This window comes from Nerophis lumbriciformis, linkage group LG20, assembly GCF_033978685.3.
Source record: "Nerophis lumbriciformis linkage group LG20, RoL_Nlum_v2.1, whole genome shotgun sequence".
NCBI classification, from domain to species: domain Eukaryota; kingdom Metazoa; phylum Chordata; class Actinopteri; order Syngnathiformes; family Syngnathidae; genus Nerophis; species Nerophis lumbriciformis.
In genome coordinates, this window is record NC_084567.2 from 8,806,160 (window position 1) to 8,829,634 (window position 23,475).

Genomic DNA, 23,475 nt, shown 5'->3' on the forward strand with positions numbered 1-23,475 from the left:
TATTTTTACAGTAAAATTTACAGTCTCTTTATTTACAGCGCGTTACTGTACATGAAAAAATGGTATGACTTATATTTTTACAGCAAAATAATGGGTCTTTGTATTTACAGTGTGTTACTGTACATGGAAAAATGGTATGACTTATATTTTTACAGTAAAATAATGGGTCTTTGTATTTACAGTGTGTTACTGTACATGGAAAAATGGTATGACTTATATTTTTACAGTAAAATAATGGTTCTTTGTATTTACAGTGTGTTACTGTACATGGAAAAATGGTATGACTTATATTTTTACAGTAAAATGTACAGTCTTTGTATTTACAGTGCGTTACTGTACATGGAAAAATGCTATGACTTGTATTTTTACAGTAAAATTCACGGTCTTTGTATTTACAGTGCGTTACTGTACATGGAAAAATGGAATGACTTATATTTTTACAGTAAAATCTACTGTATTTGTATTCACAGTGTGTTACTGTATATGGAGAAATGGTATGACTTACATTTTTACAGTAAAATGTACGGTCTTTGTATTTACAGTGCACTACTGTACATGTAAAAATGGTATGACTTATATTTTTACAGTAAAATTTACTGTCTTTGTATTTACAGTGCATTACTGTACTTGGAAAAATGGTATGACTTGTATTTTTATGGTACAATTCACGGTCTTTGTATTGACAGTGTGTTACTGTATATAGAAAAATGTTATGACTTATATTTTTACAGTAAAATGTACGGTCTTTGTATTTACAGTGCGTTATTGTTTCATGGAAAAATGGTATGACTTATATTTTTACAGTAAAATTCACGGTCTTTGTATTTACAGCGTGTTACTGTATATGGAAAAAATGGTATGACTTGTATTTTTACAGTAAAATGTATGGTCTTTGTATTTACAGTGCATTACTGTACATGGAAAAATGGTATGACTTGTATTTTTACAGTAAAATTCACGGTCTTTGTATTCACAGTGCGTTACTGTATATGTAGAAATGGTATGACTTACATTTTTACATTAAAATGTATGGTCTTTGTATTTACAGTGCATTACTGTACATTAAAAATTGGTTGACTTATATTTTTACAGTAAAATTTACGGTCTTTGTATTTACAGTGCATTACTGTACTTGGAAAAATGGCATGACTTGTATTTTTATGGTAGAATTCACGGTCTTTGTATTTACAGTGTGTTACTGTATATAGAAACATTTTATGACTTATATTTTTACAGTAAAATGTACGGTCTTTGTATTTACAGTGCGTTACTGTATATGGAAAAATGGTGTGACTTTTATGTTTACAGTCAAATGTATGGTCTTTGAATTTACAGTGCATTACTGTACATGGAAAAATGGTATGACTTATATTTTTACAGTAAAATTCACGGTCTTTGTATTTACAGCGTGTTACTGTATATGGGAAAATGGTATGACTTGTATTTTTACAGTAAAATTTACGGTCTTTGCATTTACAGTGCATTACTGTACATGGAAAAATTGTATGACTTGTATTTTTACAGTAAAATTCACTGTCTTTGTATTTACAGTGCGTTACTCTATATGGAAAAATGGTATGACTTATATTTTTACAGTAAAACTTACGGTCTTTGTATTTACAGTGCGTTACTGTATATGGAAAAATGGTATGACTTTTATGTTTACAGTTAAATTTACGGTCTTTGTATTTACAGTGCTTTACTGTACATGGAAAAATGGTATGACTTACATTTTTACAGTACAATTTACGGTCTTTGTATTTTCAGTGTGTTATTGTATATGGAAAAATGGTATGACTTGTATTTTTACAGTAAAATCCACGGTCTTTGTATTTACAGTGCATTACTGTACATGGAAAAATGGTATGACTTATATTTTTACAGTAAAATTCACGGTCTTTGTATTTACTGCGTGTTACTGTATATGGAAAAAATGGTATGACTTGTATTTTTACAGTAAAATGTATGGTCTTTGTATTTACAGTGCCTTACTGTACATGGAAAAATGGTATGACTTGTATTTTTACAGTAAAATTCACTGTCTTTGTATTTACAGTGCATTACTCTATATGGAAAAATGGTATGACTTATATTTTTACAGTAAAACGTACGGTCTTTGTATTTACAGTGCGTTATTGTACATAGAAAAATGGTATTACTTGTATTTTTACAGTAAAATTCACGGTCTTTGTATTCACAGTGCGTTACTGTATATGGAAAAATGGTATGACATATATTTACAGTAACATTTTTGATCTTTGTATTTACAGTGTGTTACTGTACATGGAAAAATGGTATGACTTACATTTTTACAGTAAAATTTACGGTCTTTGTATTTACAGTGTGTTACTGTATATGGAAAAATGGTATGACTTATATTTTTACTAAAAAATGTATGGTCTTTGTATTTACAGTGCGTTACTGTACATGGAACAATGGTATGACTTGTATTTTTACAGTAAAATGTACGGTCTTTGTATTTACAGTGCATTACTGTACATGAAAAAATGGTATGACTTGTATTTTTACAGTAAAATGTACGGTCTTTGTATTTACAGTGCATTACTCTATATGGAAAAATGGTATGACTTATATTTTTACAGTAAAACTTACGGTCTTTGTATTTACAGTGCGTTACTGTACATGGAAAAATGGTATGACTTATATTTTTACAGTAAAATTGACAGTCTTTGTATTTACAGTGCGTAACTCTACATGTAAAAATGGTATGACTTATATTTTTACAGTAAAATTTACGGCCTTTGTATTTACAGCGCATTACTGTACATGAAAAAATGGTATGACTTATATTTTTACAGTAAAATTTGGGGATTGAGCTGCCAGTTATTTCCCGCACAATCTATGTCATAGTTTTTACACTGAATTACTATAAATAGAAAAACGATACCACTGTTATTTTTACGGTAAAAGTCAGTTATTTACCGTAAAATGTAGGGTTGTTGTTTTTACAGTGCATTACTGTAAGTGGGAAAAGAGTACCAGTGTTATTTTTATGGCGCAATTCTGGCGACTGAGCTACCAGGTTTTTTTTACAGCAAAATATACGGACGTTATTTTTACAATGCATTACTGTGAATGGAAAAAGTGTACGACTTTTATTTTTACCGTAAAATCCTGCCGTTTGAGCTCCCAGTTTTTTTTACTGCAAAATCTACGGTTGTTGTTTTTTGTACACCAAATTACAGTACACTGAAAATGGCACTACTGTTATTTTTATGCTAAAATGTTGGCAACTGAGCTGCCAATTTTTTGCCGCCAAATCTACGGTCATTGTTTTTACAGTGCATTACTGTAAATGGAAAAATGGTACAACTTTTATTTTTACGGTAAAATCCTGTCGATTGAACTCCTAGTTTTTTTTACCGCAAAATCCACAGTCATTTTTAAACCAAATTATAGTAAATTTTAAAAACTATACCACTGTTATTTGTATGCTAACATTTTGGCCACTGAGATGCCAATTTCTTGCCGCCAAATCTACGGTCATTATTTTTACAGTGCATTACTGTAAAAATAATATTTAAAAAAAAAAAAAAAATGTTACTGTAAAAATATTATTTTTACAGTAATCCTGGCGATTGAGCTGCCTTTTTTTTTTTTTTTTTTTTACCGCAAAATCTACCTTCATTGTTTTTTTACAGTGTATTACTGTAAATGGAAAAATGGTACGACTTTTATTTTTACGGTAAAATCCTGTCGATTGAACTGCTATTTTTTTTTTTACCCCAAAATCCACAGTCGTTTTTACACCAAATTACAGTAAATTTTAAAAACTGTACCACTGTTATTTGTATGCTAAAATTTTGGCCACTGAGCTGCCAATTTCTTGCCGCCAAATCTACGGCCATTGTTTTTACAGTGTATTACTGTAAAAAATAATATTTAAAAATAATAATATTTTTACTGTAAAAATATTATTTTTACTGTAAAAATATTATTTTTTACTGTAAAAATATTATTTTTTACTGTAAAAATAATAGTAATCCTGGCGATTGAGCTGCCTTTTTTCTTTTACCGCAGAATCTACCTTCATTGTTTTTGCAGTGTATTACTGTAAATGGAAAAATGGTACAACTTCTATTTTTACGGTAAAATCCTGTCGATTGAACTGTTAGGTTTTTTTTACCGCAAAATCCACAGTTGTTTTTACACCAAATTACAGTAAATTTTAAAAACTATACCACTGTTATATGTATGATAAAATTTTGGCCACTGAGCTGCCAAATATACGGTCATTGTTTTTACAGTGCATGACTGTAAAAATAATATTTAAAAAAAAAAAATTTTTTACTGTAAAAATAATATTTAAAAAATATATATTTTTACTGTAAAAATATTATTTTTACAGTAATCCTGGCGATGGACCTGCCATTTTTTTTATTTACCGCAAAATCTACCGTCATTGTTTTTACAGTGCATTACTGCAAATGGAAAAACAGCACTGTTGTTATTTTTACATCAGTGTTCTTGTGACTGGGCTTTTTACTGTAAAATCTATAGTTTTTCTTTTTACGGTGCATTACTGTGAATTGAAAAACAGTACCGCTGTTATTTTTACAGTAAAATTCTGGCGATTGAGCTGCTATTTTTTTTATTTACAGCAAAATCTACCGTCATTTTTTTTTACAGTGCATTACTGCAAATGGAAAAAGAGCACTGCTGTTATTTTTACATTAGTGTTCTTGTGACTGGGCTCTTTACTGTAAAATCTATATTTTTTAGTTTTTACGGTGCATTACTGTAAATTGAAAAACAGTACCGCTGTTATTTTTACAGTAATATTCTGGCAAGCGAGTTGCCAGTTATTTTATCATAACGTCTACTGTTGTTGTTTTTACAGTGGATTTATGTCAATGGAAAACATTTTTCATCCTTCTTCTTCAGGTCCGCCTTAAAAACACATTTTACTTTCAGGTTTTAACTTCTTTTTACACTTAAAATGTTGACATCTGGTCAGTAATTGCCACAATAAATACAGGTTTGTAATTCTGTGTACATTACTTGTTCATTGAAGAAATGTACGAAAATCCAAAAAAAATGGTCCAAATCCTCACTCCGTAATGTTCTGGTTCCCACTTTAGAGGTTCCACTGTGTTTACGATTTTTTTTTTGATTGGTTCCGGTCCAAGCCAGCAGCCATGCGAAGGAGAGTGATGGAGGCGAGTGCTTAACGGTCACCGTAGGCGACCAAGCGGCGTGAAATTCCGTGGTGTGGAATGTGAGCGTAGTGAACCTCGTCATGCATAGCGGTCCCCTCCCGTCTACGTGCAGTGCGTCAGGCTGAGTCTGGTGACGCCGTCGCGGTGCATGCGGTAGAGCAGCTTGAACTCGCTGGGAAGCTGGTGTGTCTCCTGCCACTTGGTGGTGAACTTGGTCCCTTTCTTGTCATAGTAGTGGTAGGGCAGCTCGTTGCCCGTGTTGGGGTCCCAGCCGAAGGGCCAGAAGCCGTACAGGTGGATCTCGTCGCACATGGCCGACGCCAGCGTGTACATGAGGATGCCCGTGCTGAGGCGTTTGGGAGAGAGGTTCTTCGTCTTCCAGTACCTGCCAGGGGGAAGCATCGTTACTAAAATATCAATTTTGGAATGAATACAAAAAAAAAATTAAATTTTTTTTCTTTTTTTTTTATTATTAATTTGTCCTGTCCAGCCAGTCAGGCAAATCAAATTGTTGATGCACTGGTGTCAAACTCAAGGTCCGGGGGCCAGATGTGACCCGCCACTTCATTTTATTTGGCCCTCGAAAGCCTGGAAATAATATGTATCAATAAAGTGCTGTAACTGTTCTTACTAAATGTATTCTTTCTTTCTATTTTGGGAGAAAAAAATATATGTACTCGCAAATTATGTTAACTTAAATATTGACTAATCATGCAAAAATATATTATCAAAAATTCAAAACCATTTTTAAAATAAAAATAAATACTAATTATGATGATTTTAAAGCAAGTTATCCATCAAATTGTGCAATGTAAAAGTAGCAATAGATTTCATGGTAAAATTGTGAAATTTACTGTGGTTTTTACAGCATTTTTCTCTTAATGAAAAAAAACACTGGTGTCATTTTGGCATTTACAGTAATACACTGAAAAATCGACAGTTGTTTATTTGCAGTAAAAACAAAACAAAATAAAACTAACTGGCAGCTCAGGTGCCCAAATTTTACTGTAAAATTGCAGATTTATTTCATTTGCAGTAAAAAAAACAAATGTACATTTTACAGTAAAATTCTGGCAACTGAGCTGCCTTTTTTTTTTTTTTACCATAAAAACATCAGTACTGTTTTTACATTTACAGTAATATACACTACATTTTGAGGTGAAATTATAGCAACTTACCATATTTTTTTTTACATTTTAGTTTAAAAAAAATCATTTTATTTGGCCCTTGAAAGCCTGGAAATAATATGTGCTGTAACTCTTCTTACTAAATGTATTATTTATTTATATTTTGAGAGAAAAAAAAAACCAATGTGCTCCATGTAATCGCAAATTATGTTAACTTAAATATTGTCTAATTATGCCAAAATATATTATCCAAAAAAACATTTTTTTAAATAAAAATAAATACTAATTATGATTATTTCAAAGCAAGTTATCCATCAAATTGTGCAATGTAAAAGTAGCAATAGATTTCATGGTAAAATTGTGAAATTTACAGTGGTTTTCACAGCATTTTTCTCTAAATGAAAAAAAACTGTGGTGCCGTTTTGGCATTTACAGTAATACACTGAAAAATCTACAGTTGTTTATTTGCAGTAAAAACAAAACAAAATAAAACTAACTGGCAGCTCGGGTGCCCAAATTTTACTGTAAAATTGCAGATTTATTTCATTTACAGTAAAAAAACAAATGTACATTTTACAGTAAAATTCTGGCAACTGAGCTGCCTTTTTTTTTTTTTTTTTTTTTTTTTTACCATAAAAACAGCAGTACTGTTTTTACATTTACAGTAATATACACTACATTTTAAGGTGAAATTATAGCAACTTACCATATTTTTTTTACATTTTAGTTTAAAAAAAATCATTTTATTTGGCCCTCGAAAGCCTGGAAATAATATGTATCAATAAAGTGCTGTAACTCTTCTTACTAAATGTATTCTTTCTTTCGATTTTGGGAGAAAAAACATATATGTGCTCCATGTAATCGCAAATTATGTTAACTTAAATATTGACTAATTATGCAAAAATATATTATCAAAAATTCAAAACCATTTTTTAAATAAAAATAAATACTAATTATGATGATTTCAAAGCAAGTTATCCATCAAATTGTGCAATGTAAAAGTAGCAATAGATTTCATGGTAAAATTGTGAAATTTACTGTGGTTTTTACAGCATTTTTCTCTTAATGAAAAAAACGGTGGTGTCGTTTTGGCATTTACAGTAATACACTGAAAAATCTACAGTTGTTTATTTGCAGTAAAAAAACAAACAAAAAAAACCTAACTGGCAGCTCAGGTGCCCAAATTTTACTGTAAATTTGCAGATTTATTTTATTTACAGTAAAAAAACAAATGTACATTTTACAGTAAAATTCTGGCAACTGATCTGCCTTTTTTTTTTTACCATAAAAACATCAGTACTGTTTTTACATTTACAGTAATATACACTACATTTTGAGGTGAAATTATAGCAACTTACCATATTTTTTTTACATTTTAGTTTAAAAAAAATCATTTTATTTGGCCCTTGAAAGCCTGGAAATAATATGTGCTGTAACTCTTCTTACTAAATGTATTATTTATTTATATTTTGAGAGAAAAAAACAACAATGTGCTCCATGTAATCGCAAATGATGTTAACTTAAATATTGTCAAATACTGCCAAAATATATTATCCAAAAAAACAACATTTTTAAAAATTTATTATTTCAAAGCAAGTTATCCATCAAATTGTGCAATGTAAAAGTAGCAATAGATTTAATGGTAAAATTATGAAATTTACTGTGGTTTTCACAGCATTTTTCTCTAAATGAAAAATAAAACTGTGGTGCCGTTTTGGCATTTACAGTAATACACTGAAAAATCTACAGTTGTTTATTTGCAGTAAAAAAAAACTAAAAAAACTAACTGGCAGCTCAGGTGCCCAAATTTTACTGTAAAATTGCAGATTTATTTAATTTACAGTAAAAAAAAACCAAATGTACATTTTACAGTAAAATTCTGGCAACTGAGCTGCCTTTTTTTTTTTTTTTACCATAAAAACATCAGTACTGTTTTTACATTTACAGTAATATACACTACATTTTGAGGTGAAATTATAGCAACTTACCATATTTTTTTTTACATTTTAGTTTAAAAAAAATCATTTTATTTGGCCCTTGAAAGCCTGGAAATAATATGTGCTGTAACTCTTCTTACTAAATGTATTATTTATTTCTATTTTGGGTGAAAAAAAACCCAATGTGCTCCATGTAATCGCAAATGATGTTAACTTAAATATTGTCTAATTATGCCAAAATATATTATCCAAAAAAACAACATTTTTTAAAATTAAAATAAATACTAATTATGATTATTTCAAAGCAAGTTATCCATCAAATTGTGCAATGTAAAAGTAGCAATAGATTTCATGGTAAAATTATGAAATTTACTGTGGTTTTCACAGCATTTTTCTCTAAATGAAAAAAAAAACTGTTGTGCCGTTTTGGCATTTACAGTAATACACTGAAAAATCTACAGTTGTTTATTTGCAGTAAAAAACAAAAACAAAAAAAAACTAACTGGCAGCTCAGGTGCCCAAATTTTACTGTAAAATTGCAGATTTCTTTCATTTACAGTAAAAAAAAACAAATGTACATTTTACAGTAAAATTCTGGCAACTGAGCTGCCTTTTTTTTTTTTTACCATAAAAACATCAGTACTGTTTTTACATTTACAGTAATATACACTACATTTTGAGGTGAAATTATAGCAACTTACCATATTTTTTTTTACATTTTAGTTTAAAAAAAATCATTTTATTTGGCCCTCGAAAGCCTGGAAATAATATGTATCAATAAAGTGCTGTAACTCTTCTTACTAAATGTATTCTTTCTTTCAATTTTGGGGAAAAAAAATATATGTGCTCCATGTAATCGCAAATTATGTTAACTTAAATATTGACTAATTATGCAAAAATATATTATCAAAAATTCAAAACCATTTTTAAAATTAAAATAAATACTAATTATGATGATTTCAAAGCAAGTTATCTATCAAATTGTGCAATGTAAAAGTAGCAATAGATTTCATGGTAAAATTGTGAAATTTACTGTGGTTTTCATAGCATTTTTCTCTAAGTGAAAAAAAACTGTGGTGCCGTTTTGGCATTTACAGTAATACACTGAAAAATCTACAGTTGTTTATTTGCAGTAAAAAAAAACAAAAAAAAACTAACTGGCAGCTCAGATGCCCAAATTTTACTGTAAAATTGCAGATTTATTTCATTTACAGTAAAAAAAAAACAAATGTACATTTTGCAGTAAAATTCTGGCAACTGAGCTGCCTTTTTTTTTTTTTTTTTTACCATAAAAACATCAGTACTGTTTTTACATTTACAGTAATATACACTACATTTTGAGGTGAAATTATAGCAACTTACCATATTTTTTTTACATTTTAGTTTAAAAAAAATCATTTTATTTGGCCCTCGAAAGCCTGGAAATAATATGTATCAATAAAGTGCTGTAACTCTTCTTACTAAATGTATTCTTTCTTTCAATTTTGGGAAAAAAAAATATATGTGCTCCATGTAATCGCAAATTATGTTAACTTAAATATTGACTAATTATGCAAAAATATATTATCAAAAATTCAAAACCATTTTTAAAATTAAAATAAATACTAATTATGATGATTTCAAAGCAAGTTATCTATCAAATTGTGCAATGTAAAAGTAGCAATAGATTTCATGGTAAAATTGTGAAATTTACTGTGGTTTTTACAGCATTTTTCTCTTAATGAAAAAAAACTGTGGTGTCGTTTTGGCATTTACAGTAATACACTGAAAAATCTACAGTTGTTGATTTGCGGTAAAAAAAAACAAAAAAAGAACTAACTGGCAGCTCAGGTGCCAACATTTTACTGTAAGGTTGCAGATTTATTTTATTTACAGTAAAAAAAACAAATTTACATTTTACAGTAAAATTCTGGCAACTGAGCTGCCTTTTTTTTTTTCTTTTTTTTTTTTACCATAAAAACATCAGTACTGTTTTTACATTTACAGTAATATACACTACATTTTGAGGTGAAATTATAGCAACTTACCATATTTTTTTTTACATTTTAGTTTTAAAAAAATCATTTTATTTGGCCCTTGAAAGCCTGGAAATAATATGTGCTGTAACTCTTCTTACTAAATGTATTATTTATTTATATTTTGAGAGAAAAAAACAAACAATGTGCTCCATGTAATCGCAAATGATGTTAACTTAAATATTGTCTAATTATGCCAAAATATATTATCCAAAAAAACAACATTTTTTAAAATAAAAATAAATACTAATTATGATTATTTCAAAGCAAGTTATCCATCAAATTGTGCAATGTAAAAGTAGCAATAGATTTCATGGTAAAATTATGAAATTTACTGTGGTTTTCACAGCATTTTTCTCTAAATGAAAAAAAACAACTGTGGTGCCGTTTTGGCATTTACAGTAATACACTGAAAAATCTACAGTTGTTTATTTGCAGTAAAAAAAAAAAAAAAAAAAAACTAACTGGCAGCTCAGGTGCCCAAATTTTACTGTAAAATTGCAGATTTATTTCATTTACAGTTAAAAAACAAATGTACATTTTACAGTAAAATTCTGGCAACTGAGCTGCCTTTTTTTTTTTTTACCATAAAAACATCAGTACTGTTTTTACATTTACAGTAATATACACTACATTTTGAGGTGAAATTATAGCAACTTACCATATTTTTTTTTACATTTTAGTTTTAAAAAAATCATTTTATTTGGCCCTTGAAAGCCTGGAAATAATATGTGCTGTAACTCTTCTTACTAAATGTATTATTTATTTCTATTTTGGGAGAAAAAAAAAACAATGTGTTCCATGTAATCGCAAATGATGTTAACTTAAATATTGTCTAATTATGCCAAAATATATTATCCAAAAAAAAAACATTTTTTAAAATTAAAATAAATACTAATTATGATTATTTCAAAGCAAGTTATCCATCAAATTGTGCAATGTAAAAGTAGCAATAGATTTCATGGTAAAATTATGAAATTTACTGTGGTTTTCACAGCATTTTTCTCTAAATGAAAAAAAACAACTGTGGAGTCGTTTTGGCATTTACAGTAATACACTGAAAAATCTACAGTTGTTTATTTGCAGTAAAAAAAAATAAAAAATAAAAAAAAATAACTGGCAGCTCAGGTGCCCAAATTTTACTGTAAAATTGCAGATTTATTTCATTTACAGTTAAAAAACAAATGTACATTTTACAGTAAAATTCTGGCAACTGAGCTGCCTTTTTTTTTTTTTTTACCATAAAAACATCAGTACTGTTTTTACATTTACAGTAATACATACTACATTTTGAGGTGAAATTATAGCAACTTACCATATTTTTTTTTACATTTTAGTTTAAAAAAAATCATTTTATTTGGCCCTTGAAAGCCTGGAAATAATATGTGCTGTAACTCTTCTTACTAAATGTATTATTTATTTCTATTTTGGGAGAAAAAAAATCAATGTGCTCCATGTAATCGCAAATGATGTTAACTTAAATATTGTCTAATTATGCCAAAATATATTATCCAAAAAAACCCAAACATTTTAAAAAAATAAAAATAAATACTAATTATAATGATTTCAAAGCAAGTTATCCATCAAATTGTGCAATGTAAAAGTAGCAATACATTTCATGGTAAAATTGTGAAATTTACTGTGGTTTTATTTACAGTAAAAAAAACAAATGTAAATTTTATAGTAAAATTCTGACAACTGAGCTGCCTGTTTTTTAAATCATAAAAACAGCAGTGCTGTTTTTACATTTACAGTAATATACACTACATTTTGTGGTGAAATTATTGCAATTTACCATATTTTTTTTACATTTTAGTTTAAAAAAAATCTACTAATAAAATGCATAAAAAATTGTGTAATAATACTATTCACTGTTAGAAGCGGCCCTCCGGGGCCAAACATAACTGCGATGTGGCCTTCTTCTTGTTTCCTTATTTGTGTTTGACTTTATCAAATGTTTGGGTAGAATCTTATTAAACAAAACCAGTTTTCTTTGAATTTATCAGAGCTATTTGTCTATTTTATGGAGGCCCATTCAAATATTAACACTGAATTAGTATTCTTACTCTTGATTTATAATCCTATTCAAAATAACATACTTCCAGTTTACAACCTTGTCAAATGATATGAAAGCATGTTTTGCATTATCAAGGCTTAGGTCAGGCTGATTACAAAAAATAAATACTAGTCAAATATACTGCAAAAAAGGAATTTGTAAAAACTGATGAAAAATAAATTGACATACAAAATCAATTCTAACTAAATTAGTAATAATAATATTATATACATATATTTCTTAAACATCATATAGACTAATAATAATTTAAAAAAACATTTCTTACAATTTACCAACTTGGGTGTGCTAAACTAAATGAATAATAAATAATAATCATGTTTCTTAAATAAACTATAAATAAAATTAAAGTGTAAATAAGAATACAGCTTCCCTAAATTAGTCATATTTTTTGCGCTTAATAAACTTCTCTATGTTTAGCTTCCGGCTTCTTCTGCTTGTTTGATACTGTCATTACTGCCACAAGAGGCCCATGCAGACCACAGCTGAGAAACAGGCGCTCACGGCCCAACAATGGGCCCCGGCCCTATGGTTAAGAAACACTGCTCTATAGCATTGTGCCTTGAGAAGATATGACATTGCTATGAATGTGTTTGTCTTACTTGTTGACGTCATGCATGATGTTTCCGGGCCAAGCCAGCTCCACCTTCAGTTGGCCCTTGTGCTCCACAAAGAAGTCCACCAGGGTCCGGGTCACCGTGGCCGAGGTATGCAGGAAGAATGCCGGGATCCACAGGATGGCCCCCTCCAGCTTTTTCAGGTGCAGGAAGAAGTTGTTCCTGTCCTGGATGGTCAGCAGGTTGTTGTAGTACCTTTCCAGAATACTGGGGTTGAAGGTGGTCAGGTTGGTCTTCCTGCCCACGTCCTTGGCATAGACCTCGGTGGGGGCGAAGTTGCAGCGGAACACAAAGTCGGCCCGGTCGATCTCGGAGCCGCAGTGGCTTCCCGTCAGGATGCCGCTATTGCCCACCACGGCGCACGTGCTGTAGTGCTTGTTCAGGATGGGCGAGGCGTCAGGCAGCAGGGACTTGAAGTTGTTGCTGATGGAGAAGACGTACTTGTGGCTGGAGTAGTCAAAGTGCATCAGCTGGCCCACTCGCACGCTGCTCTTGGTCAGCGAGAAGTTTTTGGGAATGTTGATGAAGTTGAAAATATCTTTCCTGGAAGATAAGACTTTATTAATACTCTTCATTCGGTCAAAGGACCCCAGGGACAAGATTGTAGACTCGCACAAAACTAGGGTTAGACAGAGTTAGTCTACCGGTCAACCTTGCTGTGGAACTCCATGCAAGATTTCACCTTGTGGGGTAAGGATGATCGAGAACAAGGTCAGCCCAGAATTACAAGGAAAGATTTGGTTACTGATCTCAAGGGAGTTGGGAGCGCAATCCCCAAGAAAAGCATTAGTAACACACTTGGCTGTGAATGTTCTCCTTCATCCAGGTCGATCACAAACTGGACTCTTTGATTTGTCTTAAAAGACATCTTATCTAATCTTGTAAGATTGTCTTAAAATACTATCTCATCTTCTAAGACAATCTGAACAGACCAGTTTGCGGTCGATTCAATGCCCTGAGACTACAATGACCTGGATCGATCGCAAACAGGACTGCTCAATTTGTATTTAAATACATTTTATCTCCTCAACCTGGACTGTTCAGGTTGTCTGTCTGCAAAATCTAAGTCCCTTTCAGGCAAATTGAATTGACCAATCTAGATTGTTTTAGAAGATCAGATTACCTGTATTTTATGACAACTTGAACAATCCAGTTTGCAATGAATTCAATGCCCTGAGAATACAAGTCCAGGTTGTCTTAGGACAACCTGCCTGGGCGGTTCAGTTTGTCTGAAGGGGTACCTTGTGGGCACTAAAGGATCAAACCTGAACAGTCCAGTTTGTGATTGATCCAAATCATTGTATTCCCAGGACATTGAATCCATCGCAAACGGAACTTTTTATGTTGTCGTAGAATACATCCTATCTCATCTTCCAAGACAACCTGAACAGTTTGTGATGGAATCAATGCTCTGAGAATATACAATGACCTCAATGTCCTAGAAGACATCCTATCTAATTGTCTAAGACAGGGGTCGGCAACCCCCGGCTCCGGAGCATCTCTTTGATCACTCTGATGCGGCACAGCTGCATATTTGCCGACCCCCCCCGATTTTTCCGAGAGGTTTCCGGATTTCAGTGCCTCTCCCAGAAATCTCCCGGGGCAAACATTCTCTGATTTTCACCCGGGCAACAATATTGAGGGCGTGTCATGATGGCACTGCCTCTAACGTCCTCTACAACATGTCGTCGCGTCCGCTTTTACACCATGCTATCTGCGTGCCGGCCTGGTCACATGTAGTATGCGGCCTCTGCTTACACACGTAAGTGACTGCAAAGCATACTTGGTCAACAGCTATACAGGTTACACTAAGGGTTGTGATATAAACAACTTTAACACTTACTAATATGCGCCACACTGTGAACCCACACCAAACAAGAATGACAAACACATTTCGGGAGAACATCCGCACTGTAACACAACATAAACACAACAGAACAAATACCCAGAATCCTATGCATCCCTAACTCTTCCGGGCTACATTATACACCCCCACTACCACCAAACCCTTCCCCTCCCAACCCAGCCCACCTCAACCGACGCACGGGGGGCCGGGGGGGTTTGGTGGTAGCGGGGGTGTATAATGTAGCCCGGAAGAGTTAGGGATGCATGGGATTCTGGGTATTTGTTCTGTTGTGTTTATGTTGTGTTTATGTTGTGTTACGGTGCGGAAGTTCTCCCGTTTGTACAGGTTGTAGAGGGCGCTTAAGGCAGTGCCATCATAGCACGCCCTTATTATTGTTGTTTGGGTGAAAATCAGCAGACATTCGAGAGAATAGTTGCTATGAAATTTGTGAGTCTCCCGGAAAAATTGGGAGGGTTGGCAAGTGTGACGCTGTCAAGCGGCATTCATATAGAACTCGCGGGTCGCACTAACATTAAATTTTCATACTAAGTTGCGGGTGCGTGTCTGAGACGCCTGGTTTATACATAGCACAAAGCAAAAAAAAAAACTTTGTATGCAGTGTTATTTCATTTTAAATTTCAAAAGAGTTTTGTGGCTCCCATTGTTTTCTTTATTTTGTGAAACGGGTCAAAATGGCTCTTTGAGTGGTAAAGGTTGCCGACCCCTGGTCTAAGACAACCTGAACTGTACAGATTGTCTGCATCATTTTGTGTTATTTGTGTTTCAATCCTTGCCCCAATTTTATTTGCGCTTTACCTTCTCCCCCTTGGTTCTATTTTTAGGAAGTACAGTATTGCATTTCATTTTTATGCCGATGATTGCCAGATTTATTTTCCCATGGCACAAAATAACACGGTTCAAAGTCTTATTGACTGCCTGCACGACATCAAAGTCTGGCTTTCAGCTAACTTCCTGAGCCTAAATGAAGACAAAACAGAAGTTATGTTGTTCGGTCCAAGTCGCTCTCCCTCCCCCAACGTTGACCTCGGCACTCTGACCCCGTATCTCAGCGACTCTGTCACAAACCTGGGGGTAAAGTTTGACTCAGATTTTAAATTCGAAAAACAAATCAGCAGCGTCGTTCAAAAAAGCTTTTATCAATTACGCCAAATAGCGAAAGTGAAACCGCTTTTATCAAGACATGATCTTGAGAAATTAATCCACGCTTTTATCTCGACTCGTCTTGATTACTGTAATGCCCTGTATGTTGGCATTAGCCAGGCCTCCCTCGCCCGCCTGCAGCTCGTACAGAACTCTGCTGCTCGTCTGCTAACACAGACCCGCAGACGTGAGCACATCACCCCTATTTTAGCGTCCCTTCACTGGCTCCCTGTGCGTTACCGAATACATTTTAAACTCCTTTTATTTGTTTTTAAATGTCTAAACAACCTCGCGCCAACCTATCTCTCCGACCTCCTTCAGCCTTACTGCCCCACCCGATCCTTAAGATCAGCCGATCAGCTGCTGTTGACGGTCCCTGACACAAGGCTGAAGCTTAGAGGTGACAGAGCTTTCGCCGTTGCTGCTCCCAAGCTCTGGAACGACCTACCCCTGAGTGTTAGACAAGCCTCCTCTCTTCCTGTTTTTAAATCTCTCTTAAAAACATACTTTTATTCCATGGCTTTTAACACTGAGTGATATCCATCCTGCAATGGCGCCCCATAATACACCTGCTGTGATCCTGTTTTTATGTTTTTATGTTTTTATTAATTCTATTTTAATTATTTATTTTTTATCATGTTCTGTTTGTGTTGTGTTGTGTTTGCTCGGTACTCGTTTTATCTTTTAACCTGCTCATTGTACAGCACTTTGGCTACCCCTGTGGTAAATTTTAAATGTGCTTTATAAATAAAGTTGATTTGATTTGATTTGATTTTATGTTGCACGATTGCACTAAGTAAAATTCCTAGTTTGTGAACACGTTCTCAAACAATGGCAATAAAAACTATTCTGATTCTGATTCTGATTCTGATTGAAGCGAGACTTTGTGGGCACTGCAGGATCTTACTTCATTTCAGCCAAGTTCTTAGGGCATTAACTCAACCAATTCAGGTTGTTTTACAAGAATAGGCTGTATTCTAAGACCTGAAAAGTCTAGTTTGTGATTGATCCAGATCAAACTTGACTGTTCAGGTTGTCTTGGAATTCATCATACCTAATCTTCCAAAAGTTGCCTTAGATTGCAATACATTATGCATGATGTCAAGATTGGCTTAGGTTACCTATCTAATATTCTAAAACAACCAGAACAGTCCAGTTTGTGATTGATTCCATTCCCTGAGAATATGATGACCTTCAAGTTTAAGACTGTACCCTGAGAATATGATGACCTCAAAGTCTTAGACTTTAGACCTGGACTCTTCAGGTTCTCTGAAGGAGGACCTTGTGGGCACTGCAGGTTCTATGTCCATTTCAGCCAAGTTCTCAGGGTATTGAATCGACCAACCCAGATTGTTTTAGAAGATTCGATTTGATGTATTCTAAGACAACTTGAACATGCCAGTTTGTGATTGATTCAACCTGGATCGACTGCAATATATACTATATCTAGGTTATTGTATTCTCAGGGCATTGAATCAATCTCAAACTGGACTGGTTAGATTGTTTTAGAAGATTAGATAGTATTCTAAGACCATTTTAGAAGATTAGATGGGATGTCTTCAAAGACAACAGGGACAGTTTAGTTGCGATCGATTCAGTGCCTTGAGAATTTGGCTGAAATGGACTGAGAGATCCCTCTGCTCAAGAAGACACAAGTCCAGACCAGTCTAAAGTTTGCAAATCAAAACCTGAATCACAACTCTGTGATCAGATGAGGCCAAAACTGAGCTCTTGAACTACAGGACTCAAACAGAGATACAAACATTCTGCTTTGGGGTTGTTTTTTCTGCGAGGAGAACAGGAAAACTCTTGGGGATTTTCAGTGGGATACTGTAGAACTCTTGGCCTCTGCCAGAACACTAAAAACAATAAGGATCTTGGAGTGGTCTAGCCAGGATCCGTAGCTTAAACCCACTGTATTGGAGATCAATGGAAGGAGAGGTTTGAAACAAACATCTGACTTATTTTCTTCAACTGTTTTGTGTTGATTCAAATAGGAATGAATGTATAATTTTACTTATTTTAGTTTTCTACCTCTGTCACAGTAAACCTGCCATTAAATCGATATCTTTGCAAGAAGATCTAACACTTCTTTTCCTCACCACGCTGGAATGTTCCCCCTTGCTTCTGCTTCCAGTCTGGGGACTTTTCTTTTTCATTTCCTTTCGCCCCAGTGAACAACGTCGCCATAATCCCCGACGTGAAGCTTTTCATATCTGTGTTTATCTTACCTCTGCTGGAAAAAGGCAGTCTTGTTGAATTTCCATTTGGACGGCTTTCCCTGCAGCTCCTCGTTGAGGGCGGTCGTCAGCGGGATGAAGGAGGGGTCCAGGAAGTTCATGGCGAACTGAGATCTGACAGGGGGCACATGGACAAGACGCATGGTCATGGTGTACCGTGTGTTTGTGTAATTGTGTTTGTCCGCTCCCAGCTCTGCTGTGGAGCGAAATCCACTTGCAGTCCCACACTGGAGGACAGGATGTGGAGCATAAATATTATCTTCAGATGTTCCTAATGTTTTGTCCCTCTCTGACGAATAAATATAATGAAATAAATCAAGTGGTAGAAAATGGATGGATGAATTACTTAATTCATATACAAATCCTGTTTCCATATTGTGTTAGATGTAAATATAAACGGAATACAATGATTTGCAAATCATTTTCAACCCATATTCAGTTGAATATGCTACAAAGACAACATATTTGATGTTCAAACTGATAAAAAAAAAAAAATTTGCAAATAATCATTAACTTTAGAATTTGATGCCAGCAACACATGAAAAAGAAGTTGGGAAAGGTGGCAATAAATACTGATAAAGTTGAGGAATGCTCATCAAACACTTATTTGGAACATCCCACAGGTGAACAGGCAAATTGGGAACAGGTGGGTGCCATGATTGGGTATAAAAGTAGATTCCATGAAATGCTCAGTCATTCACAAACAAGGATGGGGCGAGGGTCACCACTTTGTCAACAAATGCGCGAGCAAATTGTTGAACAGTTTAAGAAAAACCTTTCTCAACCAGCTATTGCAAGGAATTTAGGGATTTCACCATCTACGGTCCGTAATATCATCAAAGGGTTCAGAGGATCTGGAGAAATCACTGCACGTAAGCAGCTAAGCCCGTGACCTTCGATCCCTCAGGCTGTACTGCATCAACAAGCGACATCAGTGTGTAAAGGATATCGACACATGGGCTCAGGAACACTTCAGAAACCCACTGTCAGTAACTACAGTTGGTCGCTACATCTGCAAGTGCAGGTTATAACTCTCCTATGCAAGGCGAAAACCGTTTTTATCAACAACACCCAGAAACGCCGTCAGCTTCGCTGGGCCTGAGCTCATCTAAGATGGACTGATACAAAGTGGAAAAGTGTTCTGTGGTCTGACGAGTCCACATTTCAAATTGTTTTTGGAAACTGTGGACGTCGTGTCCTCCGGACCAAAGAGGAAAAGAACCATCCGGATTGTTATAGGTGCAAAGTTGAAAAGCCAGCATCTGTGATGGTATGGGGGTGTATTAGTGCCCAAGACATGGGTAACTTACACATCTGTGAAGGCGACATTAATGCTGAAAGGTACATACAGGTTTTGGAGCAACATATGTTGCCATCCAAGCAACGTTACCATGGACGCCCCTGCTTATTTCAGCAAGACAATGCCAAGCCACGTGTTACATCAACGTGGCTTCATAGTAAAAGAGTGCGGGTACTAGACTGGCCTGCCTGTAATCCAGCTCTGTCTCCCTTTGGAAATGTGTGGCACATTATGAAGCCTAAAATAGCACAACGGAGACCCCCGGACTGTTGAACAACTTAAGCTGTACATCAAGCAAGAATGGGAAAGAATTCCACCTGAGAAGCTTAAAAAATGTGTCTCCTCAGTTCCCAAATGTTTACTGAGTGTTGTTAAAAGGAAAGGCCATGTAACACAGTGGTGAACATGGCCTTTCCCAACTACTATGGCACGTGTTGCAGCCATGAAATTCTAAGTTAATTATTATTTGCAAAAAAAAAATAAAGTTTATAAGTTTGAACTTCAAATATCTTGTCTTTATAGTGCAAGCAATTGAAAATGGGTTGAAAAGGGTTTGCAAATCATTGTATTCCATTTATATTTACATCTAACACAATTTCCCAACTCATATGGAAACGGGGTTTGTACATAATAAATAAGAATAACAACACATACTACTATCGACCGACTATTCATTTTATTATGAGTATGATTTTAATACTAACAGTGGGTCTGGGTTAGTTTTTGCCTCGTCCTTCACTTAAAGCGTGAGCGAAGAGTGCATTACCAACCTGATAAGTCCGAGGGAGAAAGAGATGATACAGTATTATCTGCTCACTTGAGCACACTGCAGCTAGTCCCGGAGAGTACCCCCTCCTTAATGCTTCAGTCCTACACAGGATTCTCACAGGAATGAGGCAAAAGGGGATGTATTTTCCATATGTCAATAGTCTTCATCTGTGTCATTATGACAGTATTGATTTTGGGGTACCTAATGTTGTGGTTTGTGATGCCGCAGGATATGTCCATATATGGAAATATGTACAATTTGGATTTAAATACACTAAATGTCAGTATTATTTCTAGACATTTCAGTCCCACGCAGGATTCTCACAGGATTTAGGCAAAGGGTGATGTATTTTCCATATGTCAATACTCCTTATTCATATACTGTCAATATGACAGTATTGATTTTGGGGTACCTAATGTTGTGGCTGGTGATGCCGCAGGATATGTCCATATATGGAAACATGTACAATTTGGATTTAAATGCACTAAATGTCAGTATTATTTCTAGACGTTTCAGTCCCACGCAGGATTCTCACAGGAATGAGGCAATGGGGGATCTATTTTCCATATGTCAATAGTCCTTATTCATACTGTCAATATGACAGTATTGATTTTGGGGTACCTAATGTTGTGGTTGGTGATGCCGCAGGATATGTCCATATATGGAAATATGTACAATTTGGATTTAAATACACTAAACGTCAGTATTATTTATTATTATCACCACTCTGTTGATGTTGGTTCAGCATCCACCCTCCCCCCAACCCCCATCCCGCCATCCATCCACCCACCGCCTCCACCCCGCATGAAGACCATCACTCACCGGAAGCCTGCGTGGAACATAATCCGGGGTCCTCCCATGTACTTGGGCGAGCCGAAGAGGCTGTCCTTGCGGAGGGACACATAGCTGATGAGGGACAGGATGAACACCGCCACGCACAGGATGAAGAGACCCAGGGCCCGCGCCACGCGGACCATCTTGCAGGAGGGGGACTGTGGGGATCCGGAGGGGAGTAGGCTTCACTCGGTCGTCGTCGCCCGCCTTAACGCTGTCATCGTCGGCCGAGGCTGCGCTGCTCGTCGGCCTCTTCTCCCGCGCATCGGTTCAATCAACGACGGGGGGCGCGGAGGAAGGGCTCGGCGGCGGTGTGAGGCATGACGGTGACGGTGACGGTGTCGCGGGCGTAGAGGGTGAGGGTGACGGTGGTTGTGATGGAGCTCGGATCCGCGCTGATTCCCGCACAGCTGCTCTGCTCCTCTCTGCGCTCTCCTCCTCCTCCTCCTCCTCCTCCACGCTTCATCAAGGAGATGCAGCCCGAGTGTGCGTCAACACGTCCACCCCCCTCACGCACGCGCACTGCGCAGATCTGTAATACTCTAATGGTAGGAAAGAAGAGTGTGCCAATCACTGCGAGTGCTTGCTGTAAATCTTCCTTTCAGGACAACATAAATTAGCCACTTCTTTTTCACAATAAAACAAAACAAAGAATGTCATAAAGCTTAATGCCTGCAAATTTATACTAATTTCCACATGCATCTTCAATATATATATATATATATATATATATATATATATATATATATATATATATATATATATATATATATATATATATATATATATATATATATGAACTGGACAAGCAGTAGAAATGGATGGATGGATGGATATATATCCTTATTTTCATATACTCGAAATTGTGTAGAAATGTGTAAAGTTAAAAAAAATATATATATATATATAATGTATATATATATATATGCTGCCCCAAGTTAAAAAAGTTTGGTTTACACCAGGGGTGCTCACACTTTTTCTGCAGGCGAGCTACTTTTCAATTGATCAAGTCGTGGGGATCTACCTCATTCATATATATCATTTATATTTACTTATTTATGAAATATATGTTTTTGTTAACAAGTTAGAGGTGTTTAATGATAATGCAAGCATGTTTAACACATATAGTTAATATTGTTAATAAATTAAAGGTGTTTAATGATAATACAAGTATGTTTAATACATATAGTTAATATTGTTAACAAGTAAAGGGTGTTTAAAGATAATGAAAGCATGTTTAACTCATATAGTTAATATTGTTAAAAAATTAAAGGTGTTTAATGATAATACAAGCATGTTAAATACATATAGTTAATATTGTTAACAAGTTAAAGGTGTTTAAAGATAATACAAGCATGTTTAACACATATAGTTAATATTGTTAATAAGTTAAAGGTGTTTAAAGATAATACAAGCATGTTTAACACATATAGTTAATATTGTTAATAAGTTAAAGGTGTTTAAAGATAATACAAGCATGTTTAACACATATAGATTCCTTTCTTTCATGAAGACAAGAATATAAGTTGGTGTATTACCTGATTCTGATGACTTGCATTGATTATGCAGTGGTGCTGATAAGGTCCGCATTTTCGAATGGAGGAGAAAAAAAGTCCTCCTTTCTGTCCAATACCACATGAAAGTGGTTGGTTTTTGGCATCTTATTTGTCCAGCTTCCGTACTCCTTTGTATACACTTTACAAGAAATACATTGTCGGCAAACTCTGTAGCTTGCTAGCTTGTGCACGCCAGCTTTCTGAGACTCCTATTTTGTTAGCGCAACTGTGCAACTGTGCAGTCGGTCTTTGGAGTTTTGACGACAGGTACGGCGCCAGAGTCTGTTGAAATAAAGTGTTTCTCGCCTTCCAGTCGGTAATTTTAATGAGCTGGCAGCAGCCAGCGTCATCTCAGAAGACCCTCGGGTGCCGTGAATGTCAATCAAGTGACGAAAGTGACGTCACAGTGAAGATTTATGATCGCTCATTTTTAGGACTATTTTTTTAATGCCTGGCTGGTGATCGACTGACACACCCTCCGAGATCGACCGGTAGCTCGCGATCGACGTAATGAGCACCCCTGGTTTACACTATATATACAGCTGAAGTTTTGTATAGTTTTCTTATACACACCCTACCCCCCATAGCTGAAGACTTGTATATTGTTTTCTCACGCCCCCTTTCGCTGAAAACTTGTGTATTTTTAACCCACACTCCCCCTTGCTGAAGTTTTGTATATTGTTTTCTCACGCCCCCTTAGGCTGAAGACTTGTGTATTGTTTTCTCAGGCCCTCCTAGCTGAAGTTTTGTATATTGTCTTCTCACGCCCTCTTTAGCGGAAGACTTGTGTATTGTTTACCCAGCTGAAGTTTTGTACAT

General features: G+C 34.9%; 1 protein-coding gene across 1 annotated transcript; it reads right to left on the minus strand.

Annotated features, from left to right (window-relative positions):
* Nucleotides 1-4,041: 4,041 nt before the first annotated feature.
* Nucleotides 4,042-21,518, minus strand: LOC133619749 (alpha-N-acetylneuraminate alpha-2,8-sialyltransferase ST8SIA3-like). The gene is made up of 4 exons (XM_061980997.1): nucleotides 21,089-21,518; nucleotides 18,189-18,311; nucleotides 12,936-13,493; nucleotides 4,042-5,565 (listed from the first exon to the last, which is right to left on the minus strand). Exons 1-4 carry the CDS (start codon nucleotides 21,241-21,243, stop codon nucleotides 5,283-5,285), a joined length of 1,119 nt encoding a protein of 372 aa, XP_061836981.1. The 5' UTR covers nucleotides 21,244-21,518; the 3' UTR covers nucleotides 4,042-5,282.
* Nucleotides 21,519-23,475: the final 1,957 nt, after the last annotated feature.